This window comes from Podarcis pityusensis (assembly GCF_964106645.2).
Source record: "Podarcis pityusensis genome assembly, chromosome: 11".
Taxonomy (NCBI): Eukaryota; Metazoa; Chordata; class Lepidosauria; order Squamata; family Lacertidae; genus Podarcis; species Podarcis pityusensis.
Genome location: NC_138036.1, coordinates 57,479,290 through 57,504,419, shown reverse-complemented (window position 1 = coordinate 57,504,419; position 25,130 = coordinate 57,479,290). Strand labels below are relative to the sequence as shown.

Below are 25,130 nucleotides of genomic sequence, written 5' to 3'. Positions count from 1 at the left end.
AGGGAGGAGTGAGGAGGTCAAAGAAAGAAGGTAATGACAGTTAAGGATTTGAGAATATTGGATTTGTTTTTAAAATGTTTGTGGCTTATTTTTGTCTTTTGATTGTGTTGTGTTATTTTTTGGATTTTGATTTTTATTAATTTGTACTGTTTGATTGTGGTTTGTTTTTCTTTTGTTTTTTCCTTTTTCTTTTTCTTTCTTGTTTTTTTTCCTTGTAATTTTAAAATTCTTAATAAATATCATTTAAAAAAAAAAGAAGAAGGTGCCACCACAGAGACACACAAACAGCCATGAGAAATATGCCCCAGCCCCTCATTTCTAGGGGAATATCCCTAGGAAACCATTCAAGTAACGTGAAAAGGACAGAAAGTTATTATCTTGTCAGCGTGAGTCATTGTTAAGCCAGACCTTGATTCAAATGATTTCAAACTAATACAATGAAAAGATTTCCCATAGGCCATGAGAGGGTCTAAGCAATTCAGTCCAAATGCTAGATTTAATATCATGCTTGCTTATAGCTCCACTGAGGGGCCAGCGGCTGAGCAATGATCTTAAATGTGTCATAATAGTGTGAGAGGGGAAATTCTGTACAGTCTTTGCTGACGGGTTTGGAATCTGGGACAGCTGCCGGTCTCACACTTGAATTAAAAACAAATGTAGAAGTTGCAAGGATCAAAGCAGAAGAGCTGCAATCAAACCCGGGTAAGAGGAATTTAGAGGAGCGGTTGTAGCTACTATGGACTGCTTAAATAGCACACCATCCCAATAGATACTCTTCACATTAAGTACATCTTGCTGAGAGTATGAACTTTGCAGAGATCTTTTTCGAGAAGGATAAGCAGAATTTCAACAAGCTGAAATTACAGAACCTCCACGTTGATCAGTAAAAAAGAAATGCCATTTTACAATCTGTACAGCAAGCTACTACAGAAGAGGTAGGAGGACTAATTTCTCACAACCCGAGTTACAAATTGGGGTCATTATCTGTAGAAAGAGACATTCTAGACTTAACACTGCTATTTTTCAAATGGCATTTGTAAATTTATCAGACCTTAAAACAGAGAATACAGAAGGACTCTAAACAACTTAGGAACAAAAATCCTTTTCAGATTTATTGACACCTTCAAATTTAACACCCTCCTTCGCATCTCCTCAGCAGGAAAGAGACATTATAAGCCAATAGCTGGATCACAGATCTAGAAAGAAAGCCCACATTATTTAAAATGTGCCCCATTAATACTGAATGGCTCTAATGTTCCAATGTGTATCCAGAAAATAAAACCAGGATTTTCAAAGCACTTACTGTACCAGGATTTTCAAAGCACTTACTGTACACTTGGTGACTAGTAGCCAAGTGTGTGAGCTGACTATATTGAAAAGCATTGCATGAAGCGAACTTGAAGTTCTGTCTGAAGTTAGATATGTGATGGCCCATGTACACATTGCTGCTACTAGTACAATTGTAAGGATTTCTATCTGTCTCTTCTTATGAGTCAGACAATGCTCTGTGAAGAATCCCAGAAGTGGTTGAAACCATGCCATGCAATAGTAGATAAATGTGTTAGCCTTCCATATGACTCCTATGTTTGTTGAACAGACAGTGATGGACTAGGACAGGGAAGGCCTTCCCTCCCTCAGCCATGAAGCTCACCAGATGCCTTTGAGACGCTCACTCTTTCTCATTCTAACCAATTTCATAGGGCTGCTGTAGGGTTAAAATGGGAGGGAAGAATGGGTTGTACCTCAAGATTGCCTAAGTTAAAGTTTTCTCCTCTCATCCCCCTGCTAACACAGCCCAGCAATGACCCCAGATCCTCTGGAAAATATTGAAAGGAAGCTGCTGGGGTGAGAAAAGGAAACATTGTTGTAGGATCGAACCCCCTATGTCTGCCTTGAGCTTCTTGGAGGTAAAAATGAATGAAATACATATGAAGGTTCATCCCTATGAGCAAAACTACATTAGAACCAGCATTTAGCCACTATGGTATGTATGTATGTATGTATGTATGTATGTATGTATGTTTGCTCCCCAAAACTGCTGTTGAATAAATGTGAATTGTACTTTCTTTCTGATAAAAGTGTAAGGTGGTGCATTTAAAACAACGACAAGAAGTACCTCTAGAAAGTACAGGTAGAAATCTGACATCTACTTCAGACAGAACAGCCTTCAGACACCAATTCTGTTTGCTTTTCACAAAGATTATGCTCCACATTTTGCTAGATCTTCATGAGGAAGAAAATGGCAAATGTTCTTACACCTGAAAAAGATGCTTCTTCCCTACTTTGGCACCTGTCACTGTGAGTCACTGTTTCCCTAGCAGCTCATGCATGTGATACGGAGTTTGTTCACTGATAATTTGTTTTGCTCTGCTGTATCCATGGACCCCATGACAAATTGTTATCCTGATGCTGCCACAGGAGGTTTCTACAGTATGCTCAATTAGCAGACAGAAATTTAGTAACTGGAATTTTTTTGACCACCAGAATTAAATACAGTGGTACCTCGGGTTACATACGTTTCAGGTTACATACGCTTCAGGTTACAGACTCCGTTAACCCAGAAATAGTACCTCGGGTTAAGAACTTTGCTTCAGGGTGAGAACAGAAATTGTGCTCCGGCAGCACAGCAGCAGCAGGAGGCCCCATTAGCTAAAGTGGTGCTTCAGGTTAAGAACAGTTTCAGGTTAAGTACGGACCTCTGGAACGAATTAAGTACTTAACCTGAGGTACCACTGTACTACATTATATTATATCATTCTACTGAGTCTTAATTTACAGCACTCGACTATTTATTTCAACAGCTGGTTACTGATTTGCTCTTTTCACTTTGTCACAGATATGTCATACTTCTTAAGGCAACATGAAAACTAGTAATGCTGAATATCTGCTTAAAACTTCCCTCATCACACAGAAATTTAGCACCTGATAGTTTCTAAGTCAATCAGGGTAGCATCCTCTTTGTTCACTATGGTGGACAAACTGATGAAAAACTTACAAGGCCTAATTAATTACAGTCCTCTAAAGCTACCATGCCTTCTGCCAGCACCTTCTTAGGAGATTCAGTTGCAGTCAGGCTCAGAGATCAGCATTTCCATAAAACTCAACCATTGCAATGATAGTAAAGGTAAAGGACCCCTGACAGTTAAGTCCAGTTGCAAACGACTCTGGGGTTGCGGCGCTCACCTCGCTTTACTGGCCGAGGAAGCCAGCGTTTGTCCGCAGACAGTTTTTCCTGGTCATGTGGCCAGCATGACTGAGCTGCTTCTGGCGACACCAGAGCAGCGCACGGAAACGCCGTCTACCTTCCTGCCGGAGCAGTACCTATTTATCTACTTGCACTTTGATGTGCTTTCAAACTGCTAGGTTGGCAGGAGTTGGGACTGAGCAATGGGAGCTCACACCATCGCGGGGACTCGAACCACCGACCTTCTGATCGACAAGCCCTAGGCTCAGTGGTTTACACCACAGCGCCACCTGCGTCCCTTGCAATGATGGTACTCAGGGTTAATTATTTTTAAAATGCATTGAGTATCATCACTGAATTGTTAGAATGCTGCCATAAACAAGCACTGAAAATGTGCATAAGACAATTTTTAATCATTCATTAGCCACCTGAAACATGTTACCAACACTTTTTCAAAGCATGTTAAGACTAATTAATACACAGTACATGAAAGGATATTGAAACTGCACTCTGTAGTCTGGACTGATAATTCTAATTTGTGATAGGGGTTTTGAACAGAGAGAAAGATAGGATGTCAGTATTTACTAATGTGTATTACCTAATGTGGAATAAAGTGAGTGAGATCTTGCAAATGTTCTCAGAGATACTTTATGCTAATTTAATATGGCACAGTGTGCTATATGAACAAACAAAAATCACCAGCAGTGAAATAACATCTGAAAAATGTTTGGAGCTGGCAAGACCCTATGACAGTCTTTCAAAACTCATAGAGGATAGAAGATGGAAGCAATATTTTATCTGCCAGTAATGAGTATGTGGCAATATTACAAATACAGTACTGAACATTTAATTCAGGCTTTCAAGTGTAGAATATGTGACAGTTATACTAAGCACCAATGGATCCCCTGCGGAACTAGAATTAAGCATCCTGCATTAAGTAAAAATGTTTCTATGCCCCTTCTACCAATCACAGGATTTAACTTTGGACTACCTGCAGTCTGATGTGACTTGACTTGCTGTTTTGTGCAGCTTGTTTTCTTTTTCATTTACTATTTCCTGAAATATATGCTTATCTACTACACAGATTGTCTTGCTTTCACCTGCCTATCAGTCAGTCTTGCAATAAGCCAAATATCAGCTTCCATTCCAGGGGTAGCGTCAGCTTTGAGGACGGGTGCATTTTCAACAGGACTATGACGCAGAGGGAAAGCATTACCCCTCCTTGCATAGCACAATCCTGATCTTAATTCCCAACCCCAAACAGGCAGCTGGTTTTTTAAAAAAAAAAAACACGTTAAACACACTCAAACATTTATTGTATCAACTTGTCTGGCTCTATAGTTCCTTTTTTAAAATTCACTTTTCCCACTTGCTCAATTTTACCCAGACATTATTTGTGTGTGGGGGGGGGTGTCCCCTGAAGTAGTACCTGAAGAGATCATAAGCAACCTATTTACACTTGACAGAAGCTGACACATTTGTGTGCATATGTGTCGTGGTATTGACGGAGAATGAAGGGGAGAAGGAGAGACAGGCAAAGGAAGGGGGGCAGGAAGTGGCGGTGGAGGAAAGAAGGGAAAGCCAGGAGGAGGGACGGCTCACAGATTTTGGACCAGAGCCTCAACACCGCACAGGAAGTTCTGGCACAGACAGTGAAACAATGCCTGTACCGTCTGCCAAGGAAAGGAGAGTGTTAAAGAGGAGGGGACAGAGACATCACATGAAAATTCCACGCCTTTTCTGTTGGAGACATAAGGCACTCCAAGAATCTGAGCTGGAGGATTCGGATGCATGATTGTAACGTGCTGTTTGCACATATGTAAAATAAAGACTGTATATATGTATCTCTGAGTGAGCAGAGGCATTTCTTGCAGAGAGCGTTCACAAGCCATCACAATATGTTCCCTAGGAACACAGGACTATAGGAAGCTGCCTTACATTGAAACTTACCACTGGCCTGTCTGACTCAATACTTGTCTATACGGACTGGCGGCTTAGGCTGGTGACTTCCAAGCCCTACCTGGAGAGGCCCAGGATTGAAAACCTGGGATCTTCTGCATGCAAAGCAAGACGCACAACCACGGAGGCAGTGTTTAGGGTTGCCCTACGTCCGGAATTTCCTGCCGGAAATACCGTCTAAGGGGAATTTTGGCAAAATGCCTGGGATTTTGAAACAAAGCTCAACTTGGTTTTTCCTTTAAAAAAGCTCATCAACTGTGGCAACTCTAGTTGTGTACCTATATCACGGAGACCAATCTTGTCATTTTGTGCAAAGTCCATCCTGCAAAAATGCACACATTAACAGGCGCTTTCTCATGCTGCAGATACTGTTCCCTGCATGGTCTTGTGCTGGCCCTTTGCCTTCGGATACTACATTCTGCTAGCACAGTTTAACTCTCCCTAAATGAACTTCTGACTACTTCTAGGTCTTGGAATCTGCTGGTAATTGCAAGTGTTACATAAACAAAGCCAATGGTTTTCTAGCAACATTCCATGACACTTTTCACATCGACTGCAGGATAATTTAAATTATGCTCTTAATTCTTCAGTTGAAAAGTATGCCTGAAGGGGGCAGCCTTTCCCAAAACAATGTTTATCTCCAAAATAATAAGAGGCCGCAAATGTCTATAGAAAGAGAGAAATGGTTTGTCCTCTCTATTCTGTTTTGTTATCAAATAATATGTCAGTGGAGAGAAATGTTCTACATATATATGATGATGATGATGATGATGATAAACTATTAATATTCATTACATTTATAAGTTGTTTTACATTGGAACAGTCTCAAAGGAACTAGAATAGAAATTCAAACTAATAAAAACCAAACAATGTTTAAAAACTGTAATGTACATTAAAAGTGCTCATCCAACAGCAATAAGAAAATATCCTTCAAAGGATAATTACCACAAAATCAACAGAATGCCAATTAAAATGAAAGCAGTAACGAAACCTCTCATATGCTTTTCTTCTAGAAAGAGAACTATAATCAAAGTAGACTTTTTAAAATAGAATGGGGGGAAATTATTGACTATTTGAAGACATAATGTTTAACCAGAAAGTAACTGAACATCAAAGTATGTTCTAAACCTTTAGATAACAACCATATTCTTTTCTTTAAAATTCACCAGCGAAACCAAAATTACCACTTGTCAGTAGCAGTGACATTCGTATACGCTAGCTCAGTATTTGCTACATCCGGGTAAAAAATAGAGAAATAGAAAACAATATGTATGTTGTGATTATATGTTACTTGTTGATCTTTTGAGAGTTTATACAGTGGTACCTTGGTTTACGAACTTAATCCGTTCCAGAAGTCCGTTCTTAAACCAAAGTGTCTTTAAACCAATCAAATATGGAGTTGCATCTGTAATAGCTCACTGAAATCAATGAGCTTAATTGTGGCCTTACCATGGTTTCGGCTCAGTTTTGGATCATAACATATTGAGCAGATCTGTTGACTTGCAAAATTTTATACTGAATTGTCATCTACTGACCCCTTTAAAATACAGATTTTTATTTTCTACCTGTGTAGGTTACAACCTGCAGAAAGCACTAACAAATAATGGTTAAATAATCCTCTTTTAATACATCTTTTAATCAGCTTTCAAAATTACCTGAATTCGTTTTTATGTATATCAAGTATTTTTCTTTCCAGCTTTTGGGATTGTTTGGGGAAAATCTTAAACTCACTGACATAATTGTCCAAGTGTTCATCAGGATCATAGTCACCGAACTCAGCTGCGCAGATAAAAATGCAAAGAAAGATTAGGGAAGAAATACCAAATATGTGAGCAGTTAGCTAAATTGAATCCCTAGTCACAAAAAATAAACTGGCAGTGAATTATTTGTTATTAATATATGAATAGACCTCCACATATAATACTGAGACACTGGTGCTTACCTTTAAAGCCCTATATAGTTTCTGAATGGTTCTTTCTCCTGTTAAATGTCATTCAGAAAGCCTTTCTCTGGCAGTTTCAAATCTTAAGCAGATGGCTACTGAAGGGACGGCCTTTTTGGTTGTGGTGCCTTTGGAACACTCTCCCCAAAGAGAAACGGAAAAAGCTACACACAGCCTGTTATTTCAGCTACGTATTTATTTATAATTTTGACGGCTCCAGACTAAGCTTGTCATGCGTAAGTCCCTGTTTTGCTGTTTTATTTCAGCAAAACAGTATATCAGTTCTGTGAAAAATAAACAAATGAATGAATAATATCTAGCTGGCAGAGAGGCAGTGGTTCCTGCAGTGGATGCCACTGCTTCCTGGTACAGTGGTACCTCGGGTTACAAACACCTCAGGTTACAAACACTTCGGGTTACAGACTCCACTAACCCGGAAGTTGTACCCCGGATTAAGAACTTTACCTCAGGATGAGAACAGAAATCACGCAGCAGTGGGAGGCCCCATTAGCTAAAGTGGTACCTCAGGTTAAGAACAGACCTCCAGAACGAATTAAGTTCGTAACCAGAGGTACCACTGTACTGGGATAGTGTGCGACAGAGTGAAATCGCAAGTGGTCGCCAGCGATGGCATCACTCCCACCAACCTGGAGCTCCACCACCTGCACTGCTGCCTTACCCCACCCCGGCAAATGCAACACTTACCCACATACCTTACCCACATAAGGTAAAGGTAAAGGACCCCTGGACGGTTAAGTCCAGTCAAAGGCGACTATGGGGTTGCGGCGCTCATCTCGCTTTCTGGTTAAGGGAGCTGGTGTTTGTCCACAGACAGCTTTCCAGGTCAAATGGCCAGCATGACTAAACTGCTTCTGGCGCAACAAGACACCATGATGGAAGCCAGAGCACATGAAAACGCAGTTTACCGACCTATTTATCTACTTGCACTGGCATGCTTTTGAACTGCTAGGTTGGCAGGTGCTGGGACAGAACAACAGGAGCTCACCCCGTCATGGGGATTCTAACTGCCGACCTTCCGATTGGCAAGCCTCAGTGGTTTATACCACAGGGCCACCCGCGTCTCTGCTCTCACATACACCCCCAGCAGCTGCTGCTATTGCTAACTAAGATCACATCATTTTCAATGGGACTAAACTATGACTAACTAAATCTGGATCCAAACCAAATTAGTTTATAAAACTTTCATAAGGTTTTTGATATTGCAATATGTATATCTGGTCGGGATGCTGAGAAAAGGTCTGAAGATGCTGTTGTCTTCACTTACCTTGGACAATGCATGCACCCAGGAAGGCAGCGTCAGAAAACGAACACAGCAAGCGGCCATGGAAAATGTCTCTTTTGATTTGTAGGTATAAAAGGTACCTGCGTAAGGAAAAATACTATATATAACACACATAGAATCATAGAGTTGGATGGGACCCTATCTTATGAAGATTCTGTTTCTATATTTATTTTGCCTTTATTCTCATTTAATCAATGTACATCACAACATTAGCTAATGTAATTGGCCAGAGAGCCAATGCAGAAGTAAAAATCAGGTTGCTGGTACGAATATATTTTCTCCTTTCTACCAACCGGGCCATGTGTTGAAAAAGAAAGAATGACATTAAGCATGCTGCTTATGAACAAAGCTGAGATGCAATATTTAATTTATACTCCTTTTATCACAACTGCGCCTTTAAAAGATTCCAATATATTCTTGGTTCCTACAGAAGACTCTCAGGACAACAGCAAATGCATTCATTTTTCCCCCATGTATAAATCTACACAGGGTGGTATTTTACTCAAAGTAGACCAATTGGAATAAATGACTAGATTGGGTTCATTAACTTCAGTGGGTCTACTCTTGAGTCAAACCATGCTCAGTGTTTCTGTTCCAGTCATCAGACTAAGGCATTCAAGTGGAAGTTTGCCATGCAATTCTAATCAAAATGCTAAGAACAGTGAAAGGAGAGAAAACACATTTTCATATGTGGCTGGACCCCACTTCATGTTCAGATACTATTTTCCATTACTTTTTTTTTTAACCCAAAAGCAGGTGAATCTTGGGAGGCTGAATCTTAAATAAAAGACTAGGAGAGGGAAGGAATGGGCTTCTTGACCTTTAGCCCTCTGGCCATTTTCCAATTCTGATTCATTCTCCCAGCCGCTCTCTTCTCCCCTTGTGGGAAAAGGTAGGAGCATCCGTATGTTTTTTCTCCACAAGTGGAAAAAGGATCTTGGGGGAAGGGACTGTTTTGTGAGGGAAGTGACTGGAAAGGCAAGGGTTAAGCAGCCTCCTTTTCTTCGTGGTCTTCTGCTCAAGATTGCTGCCTCCCTGTGGTTACTAAAAACACACAAGAAAATATATTCGCAACTGTGCGCCACATACATCTTTTGCATAGGTTATTAGAAAACTACATCCCTAGACTAGGATCTGAAGATCTGTGTAACTATTTCCACACACATAAAGGGGAAGTTTTGGACTTTTGCTTCTCGACAAAACAACAACAACCCACACTCTAGTAATTTGGATCCCAGCTCTACTCTGAAATCCAGGGATCTTTAATCGTTCAAAAAGTTGTTTGGGGGTGGGGTCCAATAAGGAAGGTTACTGCAGAATTCATTATTGTTGTGCTTCATTCATAATTGCCCTTTTTGTGGCATCTTCCTAATGTAATCTTTGGCCTGTCACAGTTCATTAAACTCCTTTGAAAAATTCACATTACATAAGTGCTAGTGGTTCTCGAGAGAGAAAATTTGTTCCACTATAGTGAACAGATACAAAAAGTCTTACTTCACAAGGCAATGTGCTAAATAAGTCCACAGTATGATTATACTTTGAGGTACCACACTAGCCTCTAAATGAGGGGGGGTTAATAACACTTCCTGGTTGTGTAAATCAGTTTGCACTACCTTGGGAATTTGCTCTGGCTAAAGAGCACATTTGGGGAACTGTTTGCATTCTGGCGAGAACTGATACAAATTCCACAGAGAGGAATTTAATGTTTTCATCTCAGTACAGTGGTACCTCGGGTTAAGTACTTAATTTGTTCCGGAGGTCCGTTCTTAACCTGAAACTGTTGTTAACATGAAGCACCACTTTAGCTAATGGGGCCTCTTGCTGCTGCCGCGCCGCCGGAGCCCGATTTCTGTTCTTATCCTGAAGCAAAGTTCTTAACCTGAAGCACTATTTCTGGTTTAGCAGAGTGTGTAACCTGAAGCGTATGTAACCTGAAGCGTATGGAACCCAAGGTACCACTGTACATGCTACGCTGTTCTATAAAGAATATACATTGGATTCCCCTATCACTATAAGTTGATGTTTTCAAAGGTTGAAAGAAACGATCAAGTGTGAGATAGGTTTTTAGGAAGAGATCAGTAGTGGTGACATAATCATTTAGTGTTGCCTGTTTCTGACTGACAGCATACAGTGTGTAGGTTTCCAAAACCAAATTCTTATCAGATGACAGCTCATATTTGTATACAATTTGAACCGTAAGTTGGACAGTATGCCTACATCTATTTCATGAAGCACACTTTGTCCTTCATCTTCACTCACAAATGAAGGCAAACATACCCATATTCCCTCACAACAGAAATCACCCACAATTCAAAAAGTATATTCATTCAGCATTTAATGCACTGCAAAACACAGTAGTGTGATGAGTATCTACATTTTATTAATAGTAGTAGTAGTAGTAGTACTGCAGCAGCTCATTTTGAAACATTAAAAATGCATATTATGCATATAATAAATGGAAAAACAACAACATATCTGAAGAAGTGAGCATGCACATGAAAGCTCATACCAATAACAAACTTAGTTGGTCTCTAAGGTGCTACTAGAAGGATTTTTTTATATTTAGTTTCAACAACATATGTATAACATCTTATATGAATTGAATCTATTTGCCTAAATTGCAGGTTTTACCTCCAAAATAACCAGGAACAGCAGTCCAATCCTTTAACAGTTGCTTTCCATGTGCAATTAGCATGCAAAATGCATGGATTACTATCTGAAGTGGGTCATTCATCATAACTGTTGCTTCAACCTGCCGTTAGCTTTTAAAACCTTTTGTTGCCTCTCAGTAAGTACCGTATTTTTTGCACCATAACACTCACTTTTTTCCTCATAGAAAGTAAGGGGAAATGTCTGTGCGTGCTATGGAGGGAATGCCTACGGGTGGCGGGGGGATCTGCTGCAGTCGTGAGCAGAGGATCCATGGTTCCCCTTCCTTCCCTCCTCCGTGGCTCGCTTTGAAACAGCAAAGCGGGAGAAGAGCCGCTGAGTGGGGAGGAGAGAGGGAGAGAGAGCCTGCTTCTTTAAAGGAGCAAAGGGGGAGTGGAGAGGAGCCGCTTACACAAGTGTAAGCGGCTCCTGTCCGGTTGGCTCCTTTAAAGCAAGCAGGCTCTCTGTCCCTCTCTCCTCCCCACTCAGCTCGCTACATAGCAGCAAAGTTTTTCAGCTCGCTAAGCCAGGGATGAGCGGGGAGGAGGGAGAAAAGCAGAGCCTGCTTGCTTTAAAGGAGCAAAGTGGCCACAGCATGAACCACAAAAATCATACATCCACTGTTTCGTTTAGAATATTTTTTTTTCTTGTTTTCCTCCTCTAAAAACTATGTGCGTGTTATGGTCGGGTGCGTGTTATAGAGCGAAAAATATGGTAATTGCTTTGATGGCTATTATAACAGCATTTTGGGTTCATTTTTATGTTTGCTGTACATTTTTCTAGCATCCATCGGATGAAAAGCAGTTTAGAAATGTTTTTCTTAATAATGAGAATACTAGGCATGTATGCTGGTATTAATTTCTGAGTCCCAAATAAAAATGCAGTATATAAAGCAGTCCCCTGTGTTAAAAGGTTTCCCTTGCTTATTTGACTGTTCCAAAATTTACTTTGCCAATGTCTCATCATTACGACTTTAGGGACAACTAGAAAGCTGGGAACAAAGGATTCTTCAGTAACAAATTCCAAAAGAACATTCTCAAAAACTGATAGAACACATTAGCTCTGTAAAGGATTTTGCACCCTTTAAGCTTCACTAGCAATGTTGCATACAGTGCAAAAAAAGAGGAGAGAGAGAGAGAGATAAAAATTAAGGTGATTTTGCTTTTGCTAAATTTGTGACTTTACCATATCTTTGCTCCCAGGTGTTTAACTATTTCCCCCATTGCTCAGTGAAAGATCTTTACAACCTATGGAGGAAAACACTTAATTGGCAATGTCAACCAACAGAGCAAATTGCTACACACAGTGTGCTGTCAAAATAAACAAACATCATTTTCACACAGCCTCTCCCTAGGGTTGTCAATGTTTTCTTTTCCCAGCCAGACTGACGTTATTTTAAATGTTTATGCCCTTGACAAAAATAATTTATAATGCTTCCTGCCAATACATAGTGTTGTGTTTATTTATTTTTAATAAACTACGTTTTCATTTACGAATAATTTGAGCTGCTCAAAATAAACAATTACCAGTTTGCAATGGGCAGCATCTAAAAACATTCATCAACATGAAGGCACCATGGGCATAGCCAAGGGGGGGCAGGGGGGCAGCTGTCCCCCTTAGATCAAGTAAAACAATAGAAATACTTAACTAACTGACCAATCACATCAGTTTTGTCCCCCAACAAAAATCCTGGCTATGCCCATGGAAGGCACAGCAGAAAAATGAAGGCAAAATTAGTGTTCTCCGCTCACTGCCATGATGGAAATCCATTTGCACAGTGAGACTTCTCCCCACCCCCCACCCCCAGTTACCCACACTTTGCCAAAATGTGTCTGGGGGTATCTCCCAGCCCTCTGGAATGCAGGAAGCATCTAACCCCACCCCCCAAACTCTTGTGCAAGCAGATCTCACCCTGTTTTTAGCTGGGAGAATTTAGGGATTGAAAGAGGTAGGGAAGCGCGTCTTCCAGAGTTTTCCACCGCTTGGTGTCCTCCAAATATTTTGGAATACAATTCCCAGCAGACCCAGGTAGCACAAGTCTCCTGGCTACAGCTCATGGGAGTTGTAAAACTTCCGTAAAACATCCCAGGAAGATCCCAGTCTGGGCAAGGCTTTTCTACCGCAAAGATCTACTGTTGCATTTACTCAGCTCCATAGTTTCAGCTATAAAACAAGTGTTCCTATGAAGCACAACTTGGTAAAAAAAACCAAAATAAAAAAAAACATTTCTCACCATGGCTATTTTCAGTTTGGCTTTTTGTTTCTGTTGGCGGCCACACTTTAATTATTATTTGTTTTTTACTTTTTTACGAAGTTAGCACTTTCAGGGTTGTTGATAGGCAGGGCGAATAAAGATGTTGCAAGAAAATAAAACAATAAGTGAAGTAAAAATAATTGAAAACAAGAAGTTGGCATGCTGGCTGGGGGCAGGCAGGGGTCAGCAAACTTTTTCAGCAGGGGGCCTGTCCACTGTCCCTCAGACCTTGTGGGGGGCAGGACTATATTTGGGGGGGGGGAATGAACGAATTCCTATGCCCCACAAATAACCCAGATGTGCATTTTAAATAAAAGCACACATTATACTCATGTAAAAACACCAGGCAGGCCCCACAAATAACCCAGAGATGCATTTTAAATAAAAGGAAACATTCTACTCATGTAAAAACACGCTGATTCTCAGACCATCCGCAGGCCGGATTTAGAAGGCGACTGGGCCAGATCCGGCCCCCGGGCCTTAGCTTGCCTACCCATGACCTAGAGCTTTTATTTCTATGCACACTGGAACTGTCCAAACCCATAGCTCTTTTTTGAAACAGATGAATACATTGAACTGCGGGTTGTATGCAACTATGTCATCCCCCAGATACAAGGGCTTCCACCTGTGCAATGGGGCTTCCTTGCCCTCTCCTCTCTCTGAGGCCCCCACTCCCATCTGCCCCAGAGAGTTGGGGGGAGCACACAGGACACACATGGAAAAGAGAGGAAGTCCCATGGCACAAGTGGGTGTCCTTGCCCCACCAGGATGAAACTATGAACATTTACGTGGGTGTGAAGCCTATTGAACCCAGTGGGACTTACACCTGAGTAAGTATGCCACAGATTAACCCTGCAGGAATTTCAAAAGCAGTGTATCCCAAGAGGACTACTGGGCTAGAGGAGAAGAAAAGGAGCCCAGGAATCTAGCTTCACATCCCATTTTCTAGCAGCGCCTCACCATCGAGTGCTTCATATAAACACCTTTACTCTTACTAATCACTGGTGGCCGAATTTCAGCTCCCAGAAGCCGTTTTTAAAATTTCCAGCATATGAGTGGACACTTTTAGTTAGCTAAAGTGTAGAAGGTTAGCATATCATAAGTGATGATAAGAGTTAGCCATGCTCCCAAAATATTGACTAAATGAACAGACAGGGATAAAAAAAAATACCTGGTGAGCTCTTCTTTAATCTTCAGTGGTTCATGTGGGTAGAATTTCACTCTAAAGCACATGGTATATGGTGGATGAGCTGAAACATTATAAAGAAAAAGCATGAGAAAAGCAGCATAAAACATGGCCTCTCTTGCACTGCAGGAAATGTTACCATTGGTTTCTCAGGATAGCTTGTGAGATGCAGTGCAGCAAATTAAGAAGAGAAACAAGCAAAAAGCAGATCTAATGTGTGATAAGGAAGGTCAAAGCATAAGCACAATATAGTCAGTCTAAACTAGAGAGGTGTACCATGTCATTTTTTAATTAGAGAAAGAAAGCCAGAGAAATTCCACCATAAAGATTTTTTTAAAATCCTAATTATTGGTTGTATCTGGGCTGGACCAGGGGCTGTGCAATGAGCCGTATATGGACAATGTGGTTTATAACCCATGTTCCTGTAGTCAGGAGACATTCAGTAGGCAGAAAGTTCTGTTTTGTTGTGCAGAGAAGGACAGAAGGCTAGGCTCTCAGTACTTAGACAGGCCTTGCCACTCCAGAGATTTCAGATGATATTGCGTTAGTAATTACTTGGCCCAGCGGCCTGTAGCACCTGAAAATTCACACACCAGTTTTGCAACTATATCATGAGAGCAGGGGCACCAGCTCCTGGGGGCCAAGCCCTTTTGCGCACACACACACCAATCTTTTTGTGGCTTTGGTTGCCCCACCATGTATAAAAAGCACAAAGGCGAATTGTGCCATGGCTCCAGTGGCCAGCTCCTTCTTCTCTTCCTGCTGCTGTGGAGAGGAAGGAGGGTCGAAGCAGCCTCCCACTGGTGGCAGTGCCAGGAGGAGGAGGAGGAAGCCACTGAAGACACATGGCTGCTGTGTTCAACTGCACTCCCAGCTCCGCGCGATGTCAGGACACTGACATCGCACATGTCATCATGCACACGTTGGCTCCTCCCAACTGTCCTTGCAAGCAGGCACCTCTGCCGATTTATCGTATTTTTCCGTCTCTAAGTCGCCCCCATGTATAAGATGCCCCTTATTTTGGGGGACTCAAATTAAAGAAAATGGGGGGAGATGTATCCGTGTATAAAACGCCCCCTAATTTTTAACATTATTTTTTAGGGGGGAAACCCTAGTCTTATACACGGAAAAATACAGTACTTCATGTGTAGCGTAATCTAGACATGCAAGTAGAAAAGACATGGGAAATAAAAGACTGCTTGCATTATTTATTTATGTAATTGTCTTTACATAAATCTGTGGAGAAGAATGTAGGTTGCAATGGAAGGAGAAATACAAGGTACTTTCTCAAGCAGCAATAAAATTACTATTTGGCCTCCACCCAGCAGAGTGGAGATATAGCAAGAGCCTCTCAGCACTGGTGTCACTGTGTCTTACTGGGAGGGGGAGGGGCAAGGCGATGATGAGGTTGGGGTCGTGCTGACCTCCCCCGACACCCCTGCCATTACGCCCTTGCAGCCGCGTCCTCCCCTCCCCCACCTGGTAAGCAGTGGTTCCTGCTGCAATTTACAACATGCCTGTTTGTTCAGAGGCAAGTCTCTGAATGAACGGGCACTGAATAAACTAGCAGGACTAGCACCGTTATGGGCGCCACATAATACCTGTTCCACATTTGCAAAAAATCAATCCTCTGCATATTGACACCAGGCAGTGTCATTACTATAGTATTTCCCGGCGCCTGCTAAAAACGTTTTTGTTTAGACAAGCCTGCCCAGATATGTAGACTGTTTATATGGTGTTTTCTGGTTTTGGTTCATTCCTGATTTTTTTAAAAAACATGTTAAATAGTTGTTTTGAACTGTTTTTACTGATAATTTTATTGCTTTATCTTCTTTGTAAACTGCCTTGAGATTTTATTATATTTACTTGATCTTGGAAACTTGTGACTTCTTGTTCCCAGAAACTGGTACAGTCTTATAATGCAATCCTAAGCATGCATCCTCAAAAGTCTTGTTGCATTCAGTGGAGAAAATGTATGTAGGAGGACTGCAATTTTATGTCTACTTTATTCCATATACCGTAAGCCTCACTGAACACAGTGGAGACTGAATATGCATTCATAATAGGATTGTGCTATTAATTAGATATATTCTCTGTCAAGCCATCCCTCACCATAAAACACAACATCCAGGCTCTTCTATAGGGGCAAAGCTTCTTCTTCTTTTTTTTGTATTTTTGTATTTCACTGTGCTATGCATCATATGCATTCAAGTTTAAGTATTTCTATGAAGAAACTGTAAGTCTTAAATACATTGACAGTCAAACAATGATTGGGTGGTTCAATATGGCATCATTACACATAATTTAAAAACCAGTTAGGCAGCTCTTGTGAAACCAGCAATGTTTTTTATGAAGTTCTCAGTTTCATCTTTTGAGGACCTGACTTACTGTTATGAAGCAAATAATTGACAAATTGTGAAATGGACAATGGAGGAGGGTTAAGGAAAAACAGTGCAAAGCGGGGAAGCTGGGAAGCAGAGTGTGAAAGTCAGCCGCAAATGGATAAATAAGATGAAGGAAGCAAGTGGCTGAAGAAAGAAAGAACAATGTAATATATTCAGACTGTTGTGTAAATTTTAAATCATTTTGCTAGCTCAGTTCATTAGGTACAGAAATACTGTTATGTACTGAAGTTCTCACCCTGGGCCAGCAGGGGGATACTGTAGATAGTTATGCAAATAAGGGATCGAAAGTGACGTTCAGTGATTGGATAGTTTTAGAAAATTGTTGCAGTTACATTGTACGGGAGCTCTACATAAGCAGGCTGACTGAACCCTTCAGTTCAGTTCTGTCCTGGCCTGTAAATAAACAAGAGCTGTTTGAAGAATCGCTGTGTCGTCTGATATGTTCACCCACAACTTAACAAATACGACAGTATGTTTTGGATCACTGGTTTCCTTGGTATTGGCCAAGGATACCTCAATGTGTGAATATTCATGTTACTTGATCCTAAACCAGATCTAAGTCTATTAAAGTGTATGGAAAGACTCATCTGGTTTTAAGAACCAGCTCCGAGCTGTCAATGAAAAATCACGTTCTGCCAAGGGTGATTATGGTTCACTTGTAAAGGGCAAGTCGCTATATTTTTGAATTGTTATAATCTACTGGGAGGAGAGAAGTGGACAGATTAGTGGTATCAGCTTCTCAGGTACAACAATCCTCTCTCTGACCCTGTATCCCTTTCAATAAACATTATCTGGACTTTGCAAACATGGCAGATCCTTTAACACTCAACACATGATAGAGTCACTCTTGCATATTTTTAATCTCTCTATTCTCACAGTAAGGAATTTCACTTCCTCAGAAATTCCTTATACAGAAGGAAGGGAGGGGGAAGGAGGCAGGGGGCGTTGATTTCCTTTCACATTTCTGAAGCTGTTTTCCGCAGTCTGCATGTTAAATTGACTATAATCATTAACCTGAAATTGAAAAGCGTAATAATATTTACTAGAACAAATACTCTCACACATATCTTGTTGTATGGTAGCATCTCAGACACATTCAATAATATTTAGTATACTATGTTCCCAAGAAGGCATATATAGTGCCAACATTTTAGTATTTTAGAATATTTATGTTTCAGTTTGCTCTTTAGTTTACAGGTTTTCATTTGTTTTTGCCTATTTTCATTTTGGAAAATGCTGTCAATTGAACAGAAATTTAGTAAGTCATAAGAACCAGAGGAAAATAAACTGAAGCTGTACTATATCATATCAACCCCTGGGGATTGTGGACCACATGATCATGTTCAGCATGGTAAGACCAGTGCAACAGGTAACATGATAGAGGTTTTATAGTTTTGTGCTAATTCAATGGATGATTTTTGTTTAATTTTGTTTTGTTTTTAAAAAACCTGGGACAGGTAAGGCCAAGCACACATCTGCAAGAATGAGGAAATGAGTTAATGAAGCTGTGTGGTGAAATTCTGCAGAAAGGCATTGTTGGGAAAGCCAGAGTTTCCATGGGATTCTCAGTTTTAGCAGATGAAAGAGAATACAGTGGTACCTCAGGTTAAGTACTTAATTCGTTCCGGAGGTCCGTACTTAACCTGAAACTGTTCTTAACCTGAAGCACCACTTTAGCTAATGGGGCCTCCTGCTGCTGCTGCGCCGCTGGAGCATGATTTCTGTTCTCATCCTGAAGCAAAGTTCTTAACCTGAAGCACTATTTCTGGGTTGGCGGAGTCTGTAACCTGAAGCGTATGTAACCTGAAGCATATGTAACCTGAGGTACCACTGTATTTCTGGCATAGAAAAACCATCTTGAGGTGTAAGATTTATAGAACAAAATGGTGGGAATACATAATGAATCATTGGGCTCATTTCAATCTCAGACCAAACTGCTGTAGACATACCAAACACAATATTATCTGTTTGTTCTGATTTTTGGAGTAGATCGCAATAAGCTAGTTGGAGAAGGATATGATGGTTGTTCAATCATGGCAGGAAAAGAAGGCGGGACTCAAGCTCAAATCAGGACACTAAATCCTCAGGCAACCTTTGTCCACTGCTCATCCCACAGACTTAATCTAACTGTAAATTATCTGAATAGTGTAATCATGTGTGTAATACATTTGGCACAATTAGAGCCATTATAAAGTTTTTTTCCATTAGAGCATCTAAAGATGACATCCAAAACCTAACGTACCAATGAAATGTGAAACACAGTAGACTCAACGATACACAAGTATCCCTATGTTTGCATAAAGTTACCCAAGTGTTGTCTTGCATCTCAAACAATAAGCAGGATCAAGCAACGCCAAGACGAGACAACTTTTGTACCACTTATTGTGTGCATCATGGACATCAATTTGAATTGTTCATCTTGTGACCATAAGCAAATATTCTTCAATGCTAGAACCAAACATCCAAGCTCAGTAATCTGTTTAGTTAGATGTAATAGAAATGAAAGCACATTACACAACAGTTTTGGGGAACAATGGAACAGCACAGGGAAGCTAAAGAGGAGACATTTAGCACAATAACAAAGAAACTGGCAGATGAAGTGAATGTAGAATTTAAAGCACTTGGACAAACCAAACAACAGAAAAAGCCATGCCAAATCCACAGCCAATCCACAGAAGAGTTCTACCAGTCCATCTACATTCCCTACTTGGATTCACTTATTACCTCACTCAGAACTTGTTTCAGTGATGAAATGATGAAAACCAACCAACTCACAGTTTACTGAAACTACTTCCATCTTACCTCTACCACACTGTAGAAAAAAACTTTCAAGCCCATGTCAATTTTAAAAAAATCAAAAGCTTTGAGGATGAATCTGTTACTTGGCATGAGTTGTGGGCAAAAAGACATACCAAAGATATTAAAATACAGTGGCTATATTATATTACTATAATATAGACTGTTTGCCCAGCACTGTGGGTAAGGCACTAAAATGACCTATCAATTCCGTTTGTCCATTGAACAACAGTAATGTAGGACCCTAAAACAAAACAAAACAAAAACTCTATGGCTGATTTTCACACCTTTTACACAGAATATGCCTTGGCTTTGGTGAATGCCAGGCTTAAGAGCTGAAAGCAGTCAGACTTTTTTGTTAATGTTTGCCCATCCGTAACATAAAGGCAAATATAATACACTCTTTAAACAAAAACTGGAGTCTTCAGGGGTCTTGACCAGAACAGGCAATAACCTTTTCTATAAATTTCTCATTGGGATAGCCTTTTCTCTATGGACACTCAACAAACACAAGCCATTATCGAACATGGCCTTGTCTTCACCCTGCATAAAGTGCTAAAGGATCATTCAGTTGTGTGTGTTGTAACTAGGACGGAAAGTGCTGCAAGGATTGCCATTTTAATAGCAGGGGACAATAGCCCAATAGTTCAGTAGTCCTATTGCATATGTTTAGTGGACTTCATTATGAAGGTTTTGCAATTTTTAATGCGGCACTGTGGCACAAGCCTATGGAACAATAAGCAAAGGTTAGTGACTCATGAGAAAAACAGCACTGGCCAGTAAATTACACACATATGCACAATGCAACAGACCTATTGCCTAGCAGTCACTCAAAGAACTGAAAAGGAAAACTGGAACAGGAAAAGAAAAATAAGATGTCGTTTTGGTTAAAGTATTCTCATGCAAAAGAAGCATAAATAATCAAGTTTATTGTAGCAGTGAGTCCTTCCTTTCAGAACAGCCTTTTTATCTGTCAGATAAGGCCCAGCTGGTACACTGGAGGGCCCAAGATTTGTCACAGGCTTCCCTGTCATCTGAGGAACAGCTCTTTTGCTGAAATGGATTCATAATCATAATCGTTTAAAAGGATTTTACACACCATGCCATGAATTCAGTGCAGCATCTTTAAAGTGATGCTAATAACTCGCTGGCTTACGCACCAAGAGTATTCAAGAGACAAAGGGAAGGGAAAGATAAAAGCTTCCTATAAGATGCCGATGTCAGGGGCCCCTCCGCTCTGCCAAGAACTGGCATGGCTTAGTAGCCCCAGACGGAAGAGGAGGAAAACGAAGGAGGATGGCACCCAAGGTGGGAAGATGAAGGAAGATATCAGAGAGGGGGAAGCAGATCTGCTCTCTCCATCACCCCTTCTGTGGAGTGCAGTGCCTCATCAGGGAGAAAGGAGAACTTCAGCCAGGGAGAGATGCTGAACCAAAGGAGGGAGTGGCAGAACTGGAGGCAAAAGGGCAGGACATTTTTATCTCCAAGAATCAGGCATCAACTTCATAGGTGGGCTCAGATCCACAGGGTGAGAGAGTCTTGTGAGTGAGCTCCTCCTGCTTCATCTTTAAAAGCTTGCTGGAAGGGCTGTGTCAGCTATCAGGACATCTTTGTAATTTCCATTCAGATAACTGAATGGAAGAACCTCTTGTCTTGCTCTTGTACCTTGGAGTCTTGACTTCTGGACCTTGCGCTTGCTGCTGAGCATGTACCACTATTACCTCAAATAAAGATCTCTTCCTTACTCTCAAGTAAGAGTCACTGCAATCGTATTTTGGGATGGTAGCCTGACAGCCATACAGTTAATGGGAAGGAATCCCATGTACAAGGGCACCACACATTAGAGGGGTTTGTAATATGTTCAACAGAATTGAATTGCCACTGAATATGAAAAATCTGGCTTAGGATATGAATTTGACCATCCCATAAAGCTTGAATTTTCTCTGACCCAGGGCCTTTTTTCAGCCGGGTTCACAGTACTTGGAAGGATATTCTCCCATTTCACATTTCTGTTAAACTTTATGGGCTTTTGCTTGTGGTTCTATCATTCTCTTTGCCACAGATAGTGGCATTAATTTATCAGTTTGCTTATTTAACTTCACTCTTGCTTCTCCTTCAGAATGCTAAGAGCAGATTGCACATGTTTTTTTGTGGGGGGTCACCTAGAGACTGATAATATCTATTCACACTTAATTTCAACAAATTATAGCTAATCAAACACAATTCATGGAAGCCACTAAAAACAGAAAACCATCTTTAAAAGAAAGATCATCATACTGTACTAGAAGGCCATCAGGAAAATTGTGGGCAGACCCCCCCCCCTCTGTATAATGGATATATGTGACACATTGACCTTCTTATGTTGTCTATGTCTCTTGTGCATCTTGTTTTAAAATTATGGGTTTATACCTTTACCTTTTTAAGGAAATGAGGAGAGCACTGAAGACTCCTCTGGACAACTAAAAATATATAGTGCAGGTCTATATGACACAGGTGGTGCTGTGGTCTAAACCACAGAGCCTAGGGCTTGCCAATCGGAAGGATGGTGGTTCGAATCCCCGCAACGGGGTGAGCTCCTGTTCAGTCCCAGCTCCTGCCCACCTAGAAGTTTGAAAGCACATCAAAGTGCAAGTAGATAAATAGGTACCGCTCCGGCGGGAAGGTAAACGGCGTTTCTGTGCGCTGCTCTGGTTCGCCAGAAGCGGCTTAGTCATGCTGACCACATGACCTGGAAGCTGTCTGCGACAAACGTTGGCTCCCTCGGCCTATAGAGCGAGATGAGCACCGCAAACCCAGAGTCGTCCGCGGCTAGACCTAATGGTCAGGAGTACAGTGGTGCCTCGCAAGACGAAATTAATTCGTTCCGCGAGTTTTGTCGTCTTGCGATTTTTTTCGTGTTGCAAAGCACGGTGTCGGGAAAGTTTTGGAAAAGCTTCAAAAATCACCAAAGTCTTTAAAAACCTCAAAAAAGGCTACCACACCGCGTTCTATGAGTTGCTCCTCGAAGTCAAGTCGCAACTGTATTAACGGTGTTAAGAAAAAGGAAACAAACTTGCAAGACATTTCCGTCTTGCGAAGCAAGCCCATAGGGAAAATCGTCTTGCGAAGCAGCTCAAAAAACGAAAAACCCTTTCGTCTAGCGAGTTTTTCGTCTTGCGAGGCATTCGTCTTGCGGGGCACCACTGTACCTTTACCTTTACCTAAGTGAGTATAAGATTGCAACCTCCATTTTATTCATTCAGATATACATGTCTAAATTCTGTCATACAATGCTAGCTGCTGAATCACTTATGCTTCTATTGAAAATGTACAATGATACTAAAGGAACAGAACTTCCCTCCTTTTCATAAATTAACCATGTTGACAACAACCTATGTAAGTAAAACAAGCAGCAGATCTCACTATCTAAAGTCAAGTCTTCAGATATTGCAAAGTGAGCTTTCGTCTCAGGCATCATATCAAATCATTAACAAATGACAGTAGTTGCGGCCATTTAGGAAGGAAGGAAGGAAGGAAGGAAGGAAGGAAGGAAGGAAGGAAATATTTAAACAGAATCACACAACTTTTATCCTTTACAACAGGCTTCTTCAAACTCGGCCCTCCAGATGTTTTTGGCCTACAACTCCCATGATCCCTAGTTAGCAGGACCAGTGGTCAGCGATGATGGGAATTGTAGTTTCAAAACATCTGGAGGACTGAATTTGAGGAAGCCTGCTTTACAATCTACAACACAATCCTATATACCTTCTCCGGCCTGCTGTCTTCCAGATGTTTTGGACTGGAACATAAAAGCCTGCTAGATCAGGCAGCAGCCAGTCTAATCCCACATCCCATTCTCTCAGTGGCCAATCAGATGCTTTTAGGAAGCCACACCTTTGGGGCTATACCAGAAACTGCATAGCTCTTTCTTGAAACTGGACAATATTTCCCAGTAAGTCCCTTTTAGGACTTGCATAAAGTTTGTAAATACCAAAACAAAAGGGTAGGAATATGGCGCTCATTTCTTTATTTTACTCAACACTTCACAGCTCTCTCTAAATGAACTGAGTTACTGCTCAGGCGCTTCATTGGATCTGGGTTCAAAATGACTACAGTCACGTGAAATGGCCCAAGACATCAGGCAAGAGTATAGCAGGTATAAAGAAACCATCTCGTACAGTGTGGAAGAGGATAGAAACATGCTACTACATGGCACTTTTAAACTAGCCCGCCACATTTTAAACTGAGCTATCAACACTTACATTTCATTTGCTTGCAGATAGCCTTGTTGGGCTCTAGCCAGTGCTGAAGGAAAGAGAGGCAGAGATAAATGGTTAGAGCGTTGCAAAAGACATCACTTTTATTTACTGCCACAAGGTCATAATAAACTGACAAGCCGTTTTCATAACAGCTGTGATTTCTATTGTGTTTTGTGTCAAAGAGCTTCAAAGGGATGCTTATACTTGTGGAAGGATAATGAAAAAGAATCAGTTGAACGTGAAAGGCATAGCTAATGCAGTAAGAGTATACACAATGGGCGTATTTATGTTTGTTCGAAGTCTGGACCTTGGGGACAGGAACGGGAAGAAGTGAATCAACTATAAAGCAAGCAGGGGTTTCAGTAGTGGAACAGAAATATATTTATTCATTCAACTAAGTTAGATAAACAAATTGGTCCCATTTATATTAATGGACCTAACTTAGTCAATTCAATTATTCTACTCTGAGTAAATACCACCCACAACTTGTTAATACAGGGAGCTAGAGAAGGCTCCTTAGAACAAACTTAAACCTCTAGATATTATTTATTTCTTACACACCATTGCTTCCTGCAAGCAACTCTCGAATGGTTTACAGGTTCTTTCTCTCTCATTTTATCCTCAAAAAGAACCCTGTAAGAGAGGTTAGGATGAGAGCGAGAAACTACCGTATTTTTCCATGTATAAGACTAGGTTTTTTTTCCTAAAAAACAATGTCAAAAATTAGGGGGCATCTTATACACGGATAGTGCTGAGGGTGGATTGGCAATTGGTGAGTCCCCCAAAACAGGGGTCGTCTAATACCTGGGGGCATCTTATAAACGAAAAATATGGTATATTTGCTAGGAAGTATCTCTACAGCAAATTGTGGCTGCTAGCAGTGAGTGCGCATAAGATTGGTGGCTTTGGAGAGGGTGAGGTGGGTGAGCGATTTTCGGCAATCCCTCCCCCCAAAAAAGCTTAACAACTATGGGCAATCTCTCCTGCCCCCCACCCCATTTTCTTAATTTGGAGACCCCAAAAATAGGGATCGTCTTATACACAGGGGTGTGTTATGCATGGAAAAATACGGTATATTCTGATTTTATCATGTGAACCGCCCTGAGACCTACGGGTTTGGGAGGCATACAAATTTAATAAATAAAAATAATAGAATAAAATAAATTAGCAGGAAACTAGGAAACCATTTTCCCATTTAAATTTGATGTCACTTC

General features: G+C 40.9%; 1 protein-coding gene across 2 annotated transcripts in view; it reads right to left on the bottom strand.

The window, feature by feature from the left end:
- FRMD3 (FERM domain containing 3) overlaps positions 1-25,130 on the bottom strand; it is a gene marked incomplete at its 5' end in the record, with an annotated part of 128,207 nt that overhangs the window by 34,592 nt on the left and 68,485 nt on the right. For both annotated transcript variants that reach the window (XM_080972681.1, XM_080972682.1), the window contains 4 exons: positions 6,799-6,922; positions 8,371-8,468; positions 14,463-14,541; positions 23,920-23,962. In XM_080972681.1, coding sequence (XP_080828807.1) covers positions 6,799-6,922; positions 8,371-8,468; positions 14,463-14,541; positions 23,920-23,962 — 344 coding nt within the window. The remainder of the gene's footprint in view (positions 1-6,798; positions 6,923-8,370; positions 8,469-14,462; positions 14,542-23,919; positions 23,963-25,130) is intronic.